Source organism: Salmo trutta, chromosome 16 (genome assembly GCF_901001165.1).
Source record: "Salmo trutta chromosome 16, fSalTru1.1, whole genome shotgun sequence".
In the NCBI taxonomy this organism is placed as follows: Eukaryota; Metazoa; Chordata; class Actinopteri; order Salmoniformes; family Salmonidae; genus Salmo; species Salmo trutta.
The window spans coordinates 38,952,647-38,971,052 of record NC_042972.1 but is presented as its reverse complement, the minus strand read 5'-3'; the positions used below and the strand labels follow the sequence as shown (position 1 = coordinate 38,971,052).

At 42.0% G+C, this 18,406-nt stretch overlaps 2 protein-coding genes across 2 annotated transcripts; both read right to left on the bottom strand.

Moving 5' to 3' along the window:
• Positions 1-8,443: 8,443 nt before the first annotated feature.
• Positions 8,444-13,986, bottom strand: LOC115150724 (guanylin). Its single transcript, XM_029694286.1, has 3 exons — positions 13,841-13,986; positions 12,334-12,520; positions 8,444-8,852 (listed from the first exon to the last, which is right to left on the bottom strand). The coding sequence occupies exons 1-3, from the start codon at positions 13,910-13,912 to the stop codon at positions 8,782-8,784; spliced, it is 330 nt and encodes a 109-aa protein (XP_029550146.1). The 5' UTR covers positions 13,913-13,986; the 3' UTR covers positions 8,444-8,781.
• Positions 13,987-16,817: 2,831 nt separating this feature from the next.
• Positions 16,818-18,195, bottom strand: LOC115149874 (guanylin-like). The gene is made up of 3 exons (XM_029692682.1): positions 18,032-18,195; positions 17,487-17,682; positions 16,818-17,272 (listed from the first exon to the last, which is right to left on the bottom strand). The coding sequence occupies exons 1-3, from the start codon at positions 18,113-18,115 to the stop codon at positions 17,214-17,216; spliced, it is 339 nt and encodes a 112-aa protein (XP_029548542.1). The 5' UTR covers positions 18,116-18,195; the 3' UTR covers positions 16,818-17,213.
• Between the last annotated feature and the right edge of the window lie 211 nt (positions 18,196-18,406).

Sequence of the window (18,406 nt, the reverse complement as noted above, 5' to 3'; positions counted from 1 at the left end):
AACCCTAAACATAGAACTAGAAAGACTAGACCAGAACATAGAAATATACTAACATAGAACATAACCAAAAACCCCGGGACACTCTAAGCAAACACCCCTCTACATAAACACATAGCCCAACAAGCCCCGAAACACTCTAAACAAATACCCCCTGCCACGTCCTGACCAAACTACAATAACAAATAACCCCTTATACTGGTCAGGACGTGACACAATGTGCCCACCTTACAGTAATAAAAAAGGCGTCTGTCTTTTGTTTCCTTCCCAGTTATTCATTTATGTGGTGTAGTTCATACACATGCATGGAGATGTTGTGATGGATACAGTACAGAAATAAAACATATATTTACTTTAGTGAACCAAGTGAATTCTGGGAGATGGAAGTACACCGTACTAATGGAAGAACAAACCTCTTTGGTGGTCTGAATATTCCTGTTTATGTGTGCTCTGTTATATGCTGTGTATTTATACACAGGATATGTTGAGAGGCTTATTAAACAAAGTAAAATATTTATTCAACTCTATTTATGGACCAGACGCAGACTGGACGAGCAGAATGAACGGTAGATTTACAGAATATTGTTTTCACAGGGTGATACTGTTCATCGGTTCCTACCGGCCAGACGGAACACAGGCTACACTGTAGAAGAACCAGCTACAGCCTACACTCTGTGTATCTCAGACCACACATCGAGTACCCACAGCAGCAAGGGAATGACAGAGAGAGAGAGAGAGAGAGACCTGACTCCTGAGTCCTGATTCTCCCACAGTCTTTCTCCTCCCATAGGGAGTTCCTTGTTTCCCAGTATTCAACAACTGGAAATGTCTTAAACATGTCTTTATATAGTTATCAAACTATGGTTGTTGTTCAAGCAACTTTGATAAATGCACAGGTCTCAATGTCGTACTTGGTATTTTAGTCACCTAACTGTGAATGTCAATAGTTCACACAGCAAGAAAATTATGGATTTGTCATTTTCTTGTAGACTTTTGGAGTCCTGTCATTCCCCCAGAATCCAAGCAGCCATAGGTTTTAAATCACATTTTGTGAGAGAGAGGCTTTGATGTGGGAGAGCTACTAGACTACTCCTATGATCCCTGCCTGCATCTGCCTGGGTCTCCCTGCCTGCCTTCCCAGTGTGTTGGCTCTTTCTCACAGCTGCAAGCTCTTAGTTGATCCACAGGGGAGTGAAGACCATCCCCCAATCCCTTCAAACCCCACAGAGAGAGAGAGGCCCAGTCTGATTTTAATGAGCCTCTCAAGCCAGAGCGGAGTCGCTACACAGTAGTTTAACCTGAGAGATAGCAATTTAGTGAGCATACATATTATGTGGAGCAACGGTTGGCTACAATAACAACAACATAGTCACATTTAGCTAGACAATTGCAGAAGGATGATTTTGCTGAATCATATGTTATCAAAAACAAACAAATACACCAGTAATAAAATCACTCTATGTGTGTCACGTGCATCATGCAGTACTCTGGTCAGTTTCGTAGTCCTGTTCTGAACTACAGTATGACTGGCTATACTGTTGTGTCTCTGTTCTAGTAGTACATGTCTGGTTGGTTATAGATGTGTATTATAAAAATAAAATCTTTGAAAGTATACAGTCATTTGTGGCTCTGTAATTTCATCACACAAGGACTCTTTGACCCTTGAACTCTTACTGCTCTCAGGCTTTATCATCCCTGGGGTGTTGCAGCTGAAGAGGATAAACCAAGAGTAACACAGAGGACAAGTCAATCATTATGTTGAAAGGAGGATGCATTTGTAATATTTGACTTGCTGAATCTGTGGGTTTTTGAAGATGAGCATGATGGTGAAAGTGTCTGACCTGGCCTCAGAAAAACAGCACATGATGAAGCCAACAGATAGAGCATTTCTCAAACCGGAGAAAGAGTCCCTTGAGCCTAGCGAGGACAGAAAACGAATCAACCGGCCCTTTTTGAACATTCCTTTTGCACTTGAGTAACCACTCATGTTTCTGCACAGATCAGTGGATCTGCAGCTTCTCTTTGCTGCAGCTAATCATATCTGTGCTGCGTTCATAGACGGCATATTCATCTGATTATCTCCAAAGAGAATGACTTGCCAAGTATGGTTAAAATCCAATTAACCTGATTTCTGAACTTGAAGCTCTCCTCCCAAATGGGTGCCACTCTTGATAATGTGCCCAATTACTACACATATTAAAATAATTTGCATCATTATATTGTAATTACCAAAACGGGAGTGGTTACCGCTCGTTAGTCTAAAGGCATCTCATTTTCTCATTCAAGCTGACAGCATGTGATTGAATGTTTGACGTTCTTTTGAAACAGGGAACCCTTTTGGTCTTGATGAGTGCGCGGTGGAAGGCTCCAATACTCTAATTCATCCATTGATTCTTTAGCTAAATTGCTACACAGTGTATTACTGCAACTTGCTAAATCTGACTTGTAAAGGGCCTATAGGAAATTGTTACCTCATGACTGAAAAAAGACAAAACATGTCACATTAAAATATTTGTTTAATGTTCCACTTCCTGAAGGGCCGTAGCCAGGGTCTGAGTCCCTGGCCACGGCCCAGACTGGCTTTGAAGTGTTCTAACTGACTGAGCTTACTTTTTAACACACAAACACAAGCATGCAGGCATAAGCACACAAGCACGCATGTGCAACCACACGTGCGCACACACACATACCTCACGGGCAAATCCTTTTTGATGATGGGCAAACCTCTTGAAGGTAGAGGAAAAAAATATGTTTATTTCCAGCAATTCTACATATTTTGCCATGGGGCAGAGAGAAACAATTTCAGTTTAACAGCTAATTTCCTGCAATTCTACACATTTTGCCATTGGGTGTAGAGAAATGTTTGCAGTTTTAAAGCAAATTTCCTGCAATTCCATACATTTTGCCATGACATGTTAATATGATATCTGAGTGAGAGTGACTAACAAAATCAAGGGATCAAAGATAAAAGCCTAAAATAAATTCCCCCCCAAAAATAAGAAATTTAACTGACGCAAAAAAGGAAAGTTGTTACATCCTTCTGTTGTTACATCTTTCTGTTGGTTGTTGGTGCATTGGGTGGTGGTTTTGGTCGGGTTGGAGGGGGACAGTGGCTTGGGGGGTGGGTAGTAGATGGGGAGGTTTTTCAGAGGGGACTGTGGGGGGGGGGGGGGTCTTGGATGGTTGAGAGGCATCTCTCGAGGGGTACTGTGGGGGGATCTTGGATGGTTGGTGGCCTGGCGGTTGGAAGCTTGGGCTGGTGCCCTTAGAGGTTGCTGGTTCGGGTCCCTGATTCAAATGGGTAGGGATCTGTCCTTGTGAACTTGGGCGGGGCGCTTGACCCTGGTTGCTCCTGTGGGTCGCTCTGGATGGGAGTGTCTGCTGGATGACTGAATGTAATGTAATATTGAGCGGCTTCACTGCAGGTAGATTGTACTGTATGTTTAAAATATATATAGTACCTGTCAAAGGTTTGGACACACCTACTCATTCAAGGGTTTTTCTTTATTATTACTATTTTCTACATTGTAGAATAATAGTGAACACATCAAAACTATAAAATAACACACATGGAATCATGTAGTAACCAAAAAAGTGTTAAACAAATCAATTAATATATATATATTAATTAATCAATTATAATATATAATATAATTATAATATAAATAAAATATATATATATATTTAGAAACTGGGTGGGGGTCGAGGCCTGAATGCTGATTGGCTGAACGACATAGTATACCAGACCGTATACCATGGGTATACCATGGGTATGACAAAACACTTATATTTTCTGCTCTAATTACGTTTGCAACCAGTTTATAATAGCAATAAGGCACATCGGGTTTGTGATATATGTATATATCAATGGGTGCCACCTGGAGGTGAAGTCTCTTGGGCACATGCCCTGAGTGCCCGGTTGGTAATTCAGCCATGATCACTACAAGTTTAGATATCTGGCTAGACTAACTAGACTAATTTACCAATCACATTTTTTTGCTGACATCGGCTAATTGAGTGACTGTCAGTAAGTGACAAATAACAAGAGGAAAACTGCTGATGCACAACCAACAGTGTCTTCATATGTAGCTACGGCCCTGACATCCTGCTATGTCATAAACATCCGTTTATACATCTAAACATCAGGCCAAGCCTCAACTCATTTTGTCCTACTTGCTGTCCTTTTATGTAACTGTTAGATGATAAGCTTCTGCGAAGTTCACCAGCTTTCTCTGCTGCTCTTCCTCTTCGTTACTCTTTAACAGAGAAGGCATTCATTCAAGGACTTCCACTCATACTCTAAACTCCATAGCTTATTTCAAAGGAGAGACTGAGAGTGTTGGGAAGTGTGTCATTAAACAAACAGACTGTTCTCAGTTGGTAATTAACAGCATCTAATCCCTGCTCTTTCCCCTATCTCTCCATCTGGCTATGAAATGGGATTCTTAACTAATTCCAGTGAGAGGAGGCAGAGGAAACTCAGCTTCAGAAAGAAAGCGTACCCCTCATTCCCACTGCTGAGGAGAACCACAGTCAGACAGCTAGCAGCAACCTCAGTTCAGCTCAGGTCATGCACTGCTGTGCTGTGTTCACACACCTTCCAGGAGAACATAACTCTGCAGTAATCATAACTCTGCAGTAGTCTATTTGTTCGACTGGGCCTCCAAAGGAGAGTTAGTTTGAGGTCAGATAGGACATTGTGAGTAAATTGTACACAGAGAAACTGGGTGATAAATTATTGTGTAGGTGTGACGCTCGTCGTAGAGGAGACCAAGGTGCAGCGTGGTAAGTGCTCAATGATAAACTTTATTATAACTCAGAACACTAAACAAAACAACAAACAAAGGAAAACGAACATCACGCTCTGCAGGCTTTCACTGAGCTGTACAAAAACAAGATCTCACAACTGAAGGAGGGAAAAAGGGCTGCCTAAGTATGATTCACAATCAGAGACAACGATAGACAGCTGCCTCTGATTAGGAACCATACTCGGCTAAACACAAAGAAATAGAAAACATAGAATGCCCACCCCATGTCACACCCTTACCTAACCAAACGAGAGGAAATAAAACGTCTCTCACAGGTCAGGGCGTGACAATAGGTGAATGTTTTTGTTTGCGCTGAGGACAAACTTCTCTTGTGTTATGATTTTGGATCTGATGTTGGGGCTCATCTCAACCAGCCAAATGAATCATTTGATTAAAGGGAATGCACACAAATAAAAATACACTCTTTGGATTTCATAAATGGTTTCCATTGACATGCAAATGTTTATTTTTGTGTTTTGTGTTCCATGCTGTTAACTTTGTTGGGATGATTTGATGTGAATTATCTTAATCCCCTTTGTGCCATTAATTATTTATTTTTGAAACACCATGGGTCTTGGTAAAACTGGATTGAGCCTCTGTAGTTTTAAATGGGGCAATTTAAAACTACAACATTTACATAATCTAGCACATTTTCTTTTCTTTGGGAAACACCTAGCCCAATAATGGACTAATGGACCCAAACATTACTCCTTATAGTCCAAGGGCCTTACATGTTCTGTTTACAGGAGAATTGGCAGCCAAAACATTCAAATACTCCATCTTAACTTTTGTGGTGTCCATCTTCCATGTACACACAGGTGTTTGGAGACACATATAGCTAATTAGCACAGGCAGTCAACTCTGTCTTCCGTCTGTTTTCTGTAAACAAGGACTGTACATGGAAATATGGTCTTGTGAGAACCCAAACCTTATACAGGTTTGTAGTAATTTAAACGTTAAAAAAAGCTTTTTAAAATCAAATTTCAAATCAAATTGTATTTGTCACATGCGCCGAATACAACAGGTGTAGAACTTACAGTGAAATACTTACTTACAAGCTCTTAACCAACAATTCAGTTTTAAGAAAAATAAGTGTTATGTAAAAAATAGTAAAAACAGTAGCGAGGCTATATACAGCGGGTACTGGTACAGAGTCAATGTGCGGGGGCACATGTTAGTCAAGGTAATTGAGGTAATATGTACATGTAGGTAGAGTTAAAGTGACCATGCATAGATAATAAACAGAGAGTAGGAGCAGCGTAGAAGGGGGGGTAGCCATTTGATTAGCTGTTCAATGCAAATAGGGTTCAATGCAAATAGGGTGGACAATGCAAATAGTCTGGGTAGCCATTTGATTAGCTGTTCAGGAGTCATCATTTCTCGATGATATGAAAGATACGTTCCTTATATTTCCAAAACCATACTGCAAACGATGTGTGTTAACATTTAGAGCAAGTGTCAGGGCTCAAAAATTCAATAGGAGCTAAAGGTAGTTAGCATCTATGAATGGGCTAGGTAGGAAACACCAGAGAAGGTACAGAATGACCACATTTGAGCCATGTTAGCGTCATGCGCTCTCCAGACTATTACCATGTTATTATGACTTTATTCTCTGTTGTGATGTTAAGAGACTTCCAGTCATTGAGCCAATGCTAGTTAGTATTGACACGCAAAACTATCTCTAACTTCCTTCCTACTGCAGGTAGAGACATAAAAATGGTATCCACGAGTTCACCTGACTCTAGGTATGCTGGTAGAAAAACGCCTTAATTGCAAGAATCTCGCAGTGTCGCTTTAAGTGAAAACACATTGTTTTCTGCTATCCAAAACTCCTTGAATGTCTTTCATACAGTTTCATTTATTTTTTATGTCATGCTGTTGTTTCCATTGGTAGTATTATCATTGGCCATCTTGAAAAGCTTTGAATGTCCTCAAAGCTTCACCAAAGGAGCTGAGCAAACTGAGTCAAACACGGTACAAGCTAACACAGCCAGTAATGGGGTTTAATTCATAATACTGTTCACCTTTTCCACAGTCAGATGTCTCTCTGCCTGCCTGCTGTGATAAATGTCAATAGAGGGAGTCAGTCAAAGCAATACTGACCTGTTTTTATTTGGGTTTCCCCTCTTCCATGTAAAACAACTGTTGAAAAGGATTTTGTGACCCCCGCACTGTGCTCTGTACAATCATGTTTCTTCTCAAGCCCTCTTTTTCATGTCACTGGGCTGGAGTTGATCCTTACTGCATGTCAAAACATCCTATACAAATACTAACATTACTATAATTGTGGTTTTTGAATGATGGTCCTTTGAAGTGATGCTGTTATCTATTTGCATTTTGTGACACATTATTTATTATACAATCGCTGTTATAAACCATCCCCACCCACCAATCATAGTTATAATCATGGTTACATTCAAAAGAATGACAAGGGCTTGATAAGAAATCCAAAAAACATAAATAACCATCGTCAAAGCTCAGTTGGGCATGATACACAGCATTATGGGTAGTGTAAGGTAAAGGAGGAACCTGGGGTAACACTGTATTTGATAGACCATCTGTAGATGCGCTCAGTAACATTTCAACTAACCACCTACTAACCCTAGCTCTAACCCTAACCTTAACCCTTATCCTAAACCTGAACGTAACCCTTAGCCTCGCCCTAGCCCTAACCCCAACTTTAACCTGTATTCTCAACCTAACCCTAACTGTAACCTTATCAAGCAGTTGCTTATCAAAATATAGTTTATCACCAGCTGTAGAGCATCTACAGATGGACTATCCAAATGCAAAGTGTAACCTAACCTGGTGCTAGGTGGTCTCGTGTGGCTCGGTTGATAGAGCATAACGCTTGCAATGCTAGGGTTGTGGGTTTGATTCCCACTGGGGACCATTGTGAAAAATGCATGCACTCATGACCATGAGTCACTTTGCATAAGAGTGTCTTCTAAATCAGTGGTTCTCAAATTGGGGACACCCAGATGTTTCAGAGCTTTGTTGTAGCCCTGAGCTAGCTCACCTGATTCACTTAGTCAAGGGCTTGATGATTAGTTGACAAGAATCAGGTGTGCCACCTCTGAAATAGTTTAAATCCATGGAATAGCTGGGGGTTCCTGAGGAGAGGTTTGAGAACCACTGTGCTAAATTACTAAAATGTAAGGTGATATTTACATGGTAAGGTCTGCCCTCTGCTGGTTTAACAATATTTTACTAAAATTGGGGGCCTTCCCTAAACTCTAGCAGGGCAGAAATCTGACGAACTGACTGGTGGGAAAGGTGGCATCCTATGATGGTACCACTTTGAAACTCACTGAGCTCTTCAGTAAAGCCATTCTACTGCCAATGTTTGTCTATGGAGATTGCATGGCTGTGTGCTTGATTTTATACACCTGTCAGCTACGGGTGTGGCTGAAATAGCCGAATCCACTAATTTGAAGCGATGTCCACATACTTATGTATATATAGTGTATGAATAATTTTAGCTGTTTCACTGTCAATCCATATTGAAACACATGAACAGTGTCAGTAAAGTAGATATATTTCGAAATATTTACAGAATCAGTCCATTTACAGTAAATGTGGCAGAGTATAAACACATTCAGTCTGGTGGAAGAAATGGGACAACAGATTAGACACAATTTGATTAGCAATAGAAATTTATGATTCACAGTTTCTACAGTGAATTTATCACATATTCCATGGTAATCCATGGAAATGTCATGAACATCTGGACATTACTGTTCATTTAAAGCCTTTTGCTGAATTATAAGTAAATTGATTTTGGCCGTACAGCTCAAACAACATCAAACACATAACATTCCTCAACTGTATGCAATTTGTCGATCAATGGCCACTAGCACATGGATAGGATGGGCTTATTCATGCCCTGGCTTCATATGCGATGCAGATCTGAAGGTGAAGATGTGTGTTGTAGATAGGAAAGCTTCAGAGGATTCTGTAACAGATGGTGGCAGTCTTACGGTAGACATCCAAAGCACGCGGGGTGGGCACAGATCTCACACAGATCTGGAGACTTGATGGCATCCACTGGAGAGAGACAACAAACACAGAAGGTTAATATATGCCTATGGCTGCTGTAGTGTCAGATACAATGCTAATATTGACAACGGGAGGAAGTTAATCAGCCTCGTTAAAGGGCTTGCAGAGCAATAGAGAGGCATGGGAGTGCTCTTTGTCTTGCACATTTTATTGCACTCAAATGCTGTTTGTTCCGTTTTAATGGGGCTCTTGTGAGTAGAATCACTCGTGAGCAACACACATAAATCATGTCGTTAAGTGGAAGTAGAAGGATATATTATACGCAGGAATCATTCTCTTTTGGCAGCAGGACTGGCTGTGTCCAGGCCAACATCTCCTGCTTGTTGTAGCAAGCCGTCTACTGCTACATCCTGTGTATGTGGTCCAGCTCTCTGGTAGAGCTAACAAGAGGTGCTATGAAAACGCGTTCCTCAGTCTCCGAGAATCGCTTTCCTGGGTTTTCCATGTGTGCTCATGTGGAATAAAATAGGAAATAGGTCAGTACTGTCACATCTGTGATCTGGCTCTCTGATCTCACAGCTTTGCTCAAGTAGTCATGTTGTTGATCGTATAAAAAGGATGAATGATATGGGATGGTTGTATTGTCTCTAAAACTCAGTAAATCCTGTCAGGTTACAGAGCACTTTGGCTGCCGCTATTGGTGGTTAGAGGTCATGTCAGCTGATAACAAGGCAGATATTAATCAGTGTTTCACTGAAACCACTCAATGTGCTAATGACTACCAATGTATGCTGAACCCTTCAGAGTCAATCCCTTGAGGATGGATTAGGTTTCCATTATCATTGACTTCAAACGCCTTTCAATCTGCATACACCCTTCCCTGAGTACACAACATAAATTCAGTTCAGAACAGGCCCCATAGGGAGGTTGTGGGGTCTTTAAAGGGTAGTTCACTATTTTACAACTTGATTTTAGATGACCCTGAAAGTAGACTATGGGCCAGGAAAAACTGTAATCCATGGTTCAGATTCCTTTAAACAGTTATTACAAGCTTCAGCTAACTTTAGCCACCGCTAGCTAAAACTCTATGGAATTGATGGGGACATGTGAACATGTTTTTTTTATGGCCAAATTACATTGAAGGAACATCAAACCAAATATGGAGTTGATTTCACCTACATTGATTCTTAGCTAGTGGTGAAAGTTTGTAATGGCTGTTTAAAGAAAACTGAACCATGCATTACAGTTTCTCCTGGCCCATAGACTACTTTCAGGATGAGCAACCATCCAACAAGTTGTAAAATAGTGAATTACAACTACTTCTATAAAGAGTGTCTTAAATAAATCCCATGGTGCCCCCCCGCCAGGAAAAAAAAACAAAAAAAACAAACATCAATAAAAAAATGAAATGGGGCCTCCCGAGTGGCGCAGCGGTCTAAGGCACTGCATAGTTGTGCTTGAGGCGTCACTACTGATCGGAGTTCAATCTCAGTCTGTGTCACAACCGGCCGTGACCAGGAGTCCCATAGGGCGGCGCACAATTCGCCCAGTTTCGTCCAGGTTAGGAGGGTTTGGTCAGTGTCACAGTTGTTGTAAGAGACGGACCAAGGCGCAGCATTTGTTGAGTTCCACATATTTATTTAAAGTGAAACTTCTTTAACCAAAACAATAAACAAGCAACATAACGTGACTACGTGGTGACACAAGCACCAACACAAACAATATCCCACAAACACAGGTGGGAAAAATGGCTACTTAAATATGATCCCCAATTAGAGGCAACGATTACCAGCTGCCTCTAATTGGGAACCATACAAAACACCAACATAGAAATATTGAACTAGAACACCCCCTAGTCACGCCCTGACCTACTACACCATAGAGAACCAAGGGCTCTCTATGGTCAGGGCGTGACAGTACCCCTCTCCCAAAGGTGCGGACTCCGGCTGCAAAACCTGAAACCAACTGGGGGGGGGTGACTAGTGTTGGTGGCGGCTCCGGTGCAGGTTGTAGCCCCCGCCCAGACCCTGGATCCGGCCCTGGCGCCGGGCTGAACGCCGTGCCTGGACTGGGCATCGGCGCAGAGGAAGGCTCCGGCCATTGCGCTGGGTTGGCTGCCGTGCCTGGACTGGGCACCGGCGCAGAAGAAGGCTCTGGCCTTGGAGTGGGACTGGACGCCGTGCCTGGACTGGGCACCGGCGCAGAGGAAGGCTACGGCCATTGCGCTGGGTTGGCTGCCGTGCCTGGACTGGGCACCGGCGCAGAGGAAGGCTCCGGCCTTGGAGCGGGACTGGACGCCGTGCCTGGACTGGGCACCGGCGCAGAGGAAGGCTCCGGCCATGGAGTTGGGTTGGACGCCGTGCCTGGACTGGGCACCGGTGCAGAGGAAGGCTCCGGCCATGGAGCTGGGTTGGCCGCCGTGCCTGCAGGAAGCTCCGGGCCGTGAACCGTCACTGGAAGCTCCGGGCCGTTGACCGTCACTGGAAGCTCCGGGCCGTTAACCGTCACTGGAAGCTCCGGGCCGTTGACCATCACTGGAAGCCTGTTGGGGCGGTATGCAAACTGGGTCTAGGGTGGCCGGTAAGGTGAATGTGATTTGATCCTTGACAAGTCTCTCAAAGCACTTCATAATGACAGAAGTGAGTGCTATGGGACGGTAGTCATTTAGTTCAGTTATCTTTGCCTTCCTGGGCACAGGAACAATGGTCACCATCTTGAAGCATGTGGGGACAACAGACTGGAATAGAGAGCGATTGAATATGTCCGTAAACACACCAGTCTGCGCATGCTCAGAGGACACAGCCAGGGATGCTGTCTGGGCCAGCAGCCTTGCGAGGGTTAACACGTTTAAATGTTTTGCTCACATCAGCCACAGAGAAGGAGAGGGGGGGTGCAGTCCTTATTAGCGGGCCGCGACGGTGGCACTGTATTATCCACAAAGCGGGATAATGTTTAGTTTGTTTGGAAGTGTGACGTCAGTGTCCGTGACGTGGCTGTTTTTTTTTTTGTGGTCCGTGATTTCCTGTAGACCCTGCCACATACGTCTCGTGTCTGAGCCGTTGAATTGCGACTCCACCTTGTCCCTGTACTGGCAGTTTGCTTGTTTGATTGCTCTGCAGAGGGAATAACTACACCGTTTATATTCAGTCATATTCCCAGACCTCTTTCCATGGTTAAATGCGATGGATCGCGTTTTCAGTTTTGCGCAAATGCCGCCATTCATCGAAGGTTTCTGGTTAGGGTAGGTTTTAATAGTCACAGTGGGTACAACATCTCCAATGCACTTCTTTATAAACGCACTCACCAAGTCAGAGTATAGGTCGGTGTTGTTCTCTGAGGCTGACCGGAACATATTCAAGTCCGCAGGATCTAAACAGTCTTGTGTTTGAATGCTAAAATGTGCAGTTTATGAATTTTTACAACAGATAAGGTGGATGGGGCAATAAGACAAACAATTTTTAAAGTCATATACCGATATTGAATTACAATATTTCAGTCCACCCACTGTTTGTTTATGGTACAGCCTTACCTAGCCTGGAGAAGACCATAGCTGCCTCTTTGCCCTGGCACACTGGATAGAAGGCCTGTGGCAAGACAGGGTTGTTACAGACAGAGACCATGTTGGTGTTGATCAACCGCAGGCTAACCATGGCATCTGTGTCGATCAGCTCCTTCAACGCTTTCACAGCCTCTAGGGGATAGCTCCTTTCTCCATCCTGGACACAGTGAAACACATGGATGAGATGGTGAATTCTCTCGTTTACCCTTGCATAATCCTTGATTTTTCATGTTAGGTTGTCATTATTAGACGACCTAATGTGTTGTTCCACTGTGAAGGTGACAGGTTTACACAGGTGATTCCCATAGCGTAATAGATTATTATACAGATAAGCCAATTAATAACCTTGTGAATGAGTTCAAAAGAAGTATGACAGTGTGTGGATTCCAAACAAGAATGAATAAACCACAACAGAATGCATTGCTATATGATAATTAAAACCAAACAAAAAGAAGCTAGCTTTTTAATGCTCTGGCAGTCATTGTAAATTGTAGTTTGTTCTTGATTGACTTGCCTGGTTAAATAAAAGCTGTAAAAAATAGAGAACAGTGTCAAATGTTGATGCACTCCTCTCACTTGACAATGGCCCCACATCTCTTTAATGGTCTATCATGAAGTTAAGCTCTTAGTCAAAGTGCACCATGAACTCTGTCAGTGTGTTGTTGAAAGGGTTCTACTGTATTTCTTTATCAGTGTGTTGTTAAAAGTGATCTATTTCTTTATCAGTGTGTTGTTGAAAGTGATCTATTTCTTTATCAGTGTGTTGTTGAAAGTGATCTATTTCTTTATCAGTGTGTTGTTGAAAGTGATCTATTTCTTTATCAGTGTGTTGTTGAAAGTGATCTATTTCTTTATCAGTGTGTTGTTGAAAGTGATCTATTTCTCTAGTTCCACTAACTTATCTTCACACGTGTGAACCAGTATCTCTAAACTCCAGACACTTACAGATATTGTTAATCAAGTAACAAACTGTCACGACTTCCGCCGAGGTCGGTCCCTCTCCTTGTTCGGGCGGCGTTCGGCGGTTGACGTCGCCGGTCTTCTAGCCATCGCTGATCCATCTTTCATTTTCCATTGGTTTGGTCTCTATTTTCTACACACCTGGTTTTCATTATCCAATTACATGTTCATGTATTTAACCCTCTGTTTCCCCCATGTTTGTTGTGCGTGATCATTTCTATGTTCAGTTCGGTTCATGATGGCTGATTTTTTCCACGGGTGCTGTGTTCACCGTTGGTTATTGGTCAAGTGTATTTGTTTACCTTGTGCCTTTGGTTTTTGAGTAAAGTACATTGCTCACTCATTCTGCTCTCCTGTGCCTGACTTCATGCACCAGCTACACTCACCTTCTGACACAAACCCTATACACCTCCAGAAGAATGTCCTTATCCCATGTCAAAGACAACAAAGAGTTACAGCACTAGTCACACAACTCTAAACATTTCTGACCGTGGACATAAAGAAGAGATATACTCACCCTAATCTCCACACTCAGTGAGCCCCAGAGGATGCAAGAGGTCAACACGAGACAAACACTCAGTGATTTCATTTTCAGCTTCGCCCGGATGTCTCAGAGAGCCTTGAGATGCAGAGAGTGCAGCCTACAGCTTGAATTGAGGTGTGCCTCTGCTCTGCCCTTTATAAAACCATCGCTGGACAGATTATTAAGTCACTTATTAACGCGGGGCTGGAGCCCTCTTTACCCTGGGTACCTGATAACAAAACACAAACGTGTTATGCCACAGGATCCTCTTTTTTTTCTTTATCCACCTCTGTACATGCCCCTGTCACTATGTTGTTTGTATGCTTTTATTGTTGACATGTTGTTCCATATTGACATCCTTAGTGCCAATTAAACATCCTATAAATCTAATTTCTCCCATCTCACCCACAGTCATTCATCATTAAACCCTGATAACAAAGCAACAGGCTATCTGTCCAATTGTATAGTGGTTGTTTGCATTTTAGGTATGATAGTGACTTTGTCAACATTGTTTGGATAGGTCTGTCTAATATTTGTGGCGTTTGCAATCTGCAACAAGGAGGCTGAGGCTGTAATTCAATCAAATCTGCCACAACGATGCATTTGCTGTGACTTCATTTACAATCTACCCATGACGTGCATACACTTCCTTTGGCTGGGAACTGGAAGCATCTACCTATGATGAATATACCTGATAGTACTAGAGGTACCATTGTCTTTGACCATGGGAAAAAGAGATTCTGCTTAATGGGGCAGTATGCAGTTCAAACAACAACAAAGTGGGAACCTGACACTGTTTTTGGTAAACAGCTGAGGGATGGGCTGGGGAAATGTAACCACTGTCAAATTCATAGACAGAGATATGGATGCAAGGACAAACCAGACATTACATCAAAATGATAGTTTAACCATGTTTTGAGGCTATACAGCGTTTACAATTACATTGTTTTCAAACAATGGTGTAAAAGAAGCTTATATTTTGAACGTACGACAGTTGAACTAAGCTCATGAGGCATTTATAACTTATATTCTACAAGAATCAATGGGTACATATCATTAACTTAAAAGTCCAATACTTATAATACTGAAATGTACATTTGATTGAATTTAGTTATTTGGCTACATGTTGATTATTTTTGACCCACTAGTGACACAAAGGATATTGTATCAGTTGTCTCTTTGCTTGTCAGTCAGCATTACAAAGAGAAGGTGGTAGAATACATACTTTCAATTTTCTAGCACATTCAGTCTGGCTCTGAGAGTAAAAATGGTAGAATGGCCTAAAACCACTGAAGGTTGCTAGTGATTGTCTCTTTGTGCTTGTAAACTGTATCATTATTTTTCATTAACGCCAATAATAATACTTAACTACACATCTAAAAAACAAATAACATTGGGAGCATCAACTACATTAGGGACGGGCACTTGGGATTCTAAATTAAAGACTATAATATGTAGATTTTCTGAGTCAGGTGTGTTTGGTATTTTATTAGGATCCCTATTAGCTCTTCCTCTTCCTGGGGTCCACACAAAACATGAAATAATACAGAACATCAATAGACAAGAACTGTAACGGCCGTCGAAAGGAGTAGATCAAGGCGCAGCGTGGTGAGTGCTCATCATTAACTTTTAATAGAACACTTTCAACAAAATGAACAACAGCTAAACAGTTCTGTCAGGAACATGAACTAAATAGAAAGTACCCACCCACAAAACCCAAAGGAAAACAGGCTGCCTAAGTATGGCTCCCAATCAGAGACAACGATAACCAGGTTCGCTGTTTATTTGAGCAATATGAGATGGAAGGAAGTTCTATGCAAAAAGGGCTCAGAATTGGTTATGGATTTGGGGACTGTGAAAAGACCCCTGGTGGCATGTCTGGTGGGGTAAGTGTATGTGTGTCAGAGCTGTGTGTAAATTGACTATGCAAACAATTTGGGATTTCCAACAGAAGAAGTGATGCAGTCAGTCTCTCCTCAACTGTTAGCCAAGAGAGACTTGCATGCATAGTATTTATATCAACCCTCTGATTACAATGAAGAGCAAAACGTGCTGCTCTGTTCTGGGCCAGCTGCAGCTTAACTAGGTCTTTCCTTGCAGCACTGGACCACACGACTGGACAATAATCAATCAAATGTAAGGATGTAAGGATGGTAAACCATTTGTTACTGGGTTAAAGCCCTTCTTACATCAGCCGATGTCACAAAGTGCTGTACAGAAACCCAGCCTAAAACCCCAAACAGCAAGCAATGCAGGTGTAGAAGCACGGTGGCTAAGAAAAACTCCCTAGAAAGGCCAGAACCTAGGAAGAAACCTAGAGAGGAACCAGGGTATGAGGGGTGGCCAGTCCTCTTCTGGCTGTGCCTGGTGGAGATTATCAAGATTAGACAAGATTAATCAAGATTAGAAAAAACTAGAGCCTGCAGAACTTGCTTTTTGGAGTGTGGTGACCATGGGACGGATGGGGCAATAAGCTTCCCACCCTACAGGTTCAAAATATAGAGCAGAATCTGGAAGGTTGCCGGTTCAATTCCCAGCACTGGCAAAAGTGAGAGTTATAGGATTCGAAGATCTACAGGTACTAGCCAAAGGGTTGCTGTTATTTATTACTGTTGTGCAATCTACTACTGTCGATGAATCTACAATATATACCAATGAATCAATGTCTAGGTAGTGAATCAATGTCTAGGGAGTGAAGCAAAAGCACAGTGACAATAGAATAGATGGTGGGATGTAAGTTGTGCACTGGGGCAGCAGTTAGCCTTAAGATTAACTATTAACCTCTCAATGTGTGTGTGCGTGTGTGTTTATGCGTGTGTGCGTGTGTTTGTGTATGTGTTGGGGAAAGACAGAAATTTCAAGTTTCAACCAAAAGTGAATAAAGTATTATTCTTTGTGTTGTGCCAATATCAGCCAGTTTATCAGGTATATTCTATTCAAGGTTTTCTGATGCAGTTGGTAGACCACTCACTCTCTTCAAAGATTTTTTTATTAAACATGAGGCATTTATAAACATACAAAAGAATGCAAAACCTCCAAAACAAAAATACATCTCTACATTAAATAAGTACAAAGACTGGTAAGATAGAACTGTAACAAATCAACATTTCCAAAATAAAAGTCAAGTGATAAAAGGGAAAGAAAATACGTAGACAAATAAGTGCTGAATATGCTCCAAAGTAACATTTTCTAGAAAATGAGCCTCCATCATTTAATATATTTTTTACATTTTTGGTCCAGTTATCTTTCGGGCCAATCATGTCTGAGGATGGCAATTTGAATACATGAAGTCCACATTGTTGTCACAATATGCAGAATGATAATGTGGGTGGCTTGTCTTCTGCTGGCAGTCAAGTCGATATCTTGCCTAACAGCCTGTGCAGGCAACAAAGGCACAGATCTCACAGATGTCTATAGGCACAGTAGCTGGAAGAAAGAAGAGAAAGGTACAGTGTTAAAAACATGTTTCAAAATCACTCAGTCAAACTACAACGGCATATTGCAGAGACCAACTAGCATAAAAGACATGTTCTGATCAATGACTCGCCATCAGCAAATTATAACGGTCTTATCACAATCTGGTCTGTTCCACCAAGTTGGACTATAGTGGATACTATTCTATAGTGTGGCCTTTTCTTACCTAGTCTTGAGAGAGACATGCTGGCCCCTCTCTGCATGCACAGGGGCATGAACTCCTGTGGCAGGGAGGGGTTAGCACAGACGGAAGCAAAGCTGGTGCTGGTGAGACGAGGATTCTGCTTCCCGTTTACACTGCTGCTCTCTGTCAGCTCTTGGAGCTTCTTCACTGATTCCAGTGAGAAAACAAAGTCGCCCTCCTAGAGAGAAGAGAAGAGAGGAGAGAGACACGGTTAGAGAGAGCACCACATCAGTGAGTCATATTGGGGACCCGGCCAATCATAAAGATGCTTTACACATTCTATATGTGACAAGGATGCCCATAGAGTTGTAATGATAGCTTGCACCAAGTATGCACTTTGTTAAAAAAAAATCCACTCTGAATTTTGTCTGTTAGCTACATTGCGAGGGTTAACAAACATTATTTTCATTAGTTTACAATTTTTGTCCAATTGAGTATGAGTTTGAATCTGATATTACTGCAGTCTATAGTCTTCATATTATAATGCATTATATTAAGGTAAACCTTTCTGTAGGAGGAGCCCTTACCTGCACTTTGACTTGGACTGCATGGGCTTCAGAGACCAGATAGAGAGCAAGGAGCACAAGAGCAATGGAGAGAATGGTTTTCATCTTGTATTTTGACAGGTTTGCTTTGAGCCTTTAGTCTTGCTGTTGTTGGTGTGTTTAGAAGGTTGTCTCACCTCATTCTCTGCTCTCCATTCATCTCCCTTCTGCCTTTTAAAGGGTTGACTTTCAACTCAGCTCAGCCTTGCTGGCCTGGGATTGGCTAAGCTGCACATGGGAGAAAAGTATTTCTCACGGTTTAATGAGTAGTGATGGTGGATTTTAAATGGTCATAAAGGGAGATTCATAAATCCTCTCTGACCTCATCCAGTGTGATGTTTTTATGGACCGTTACTT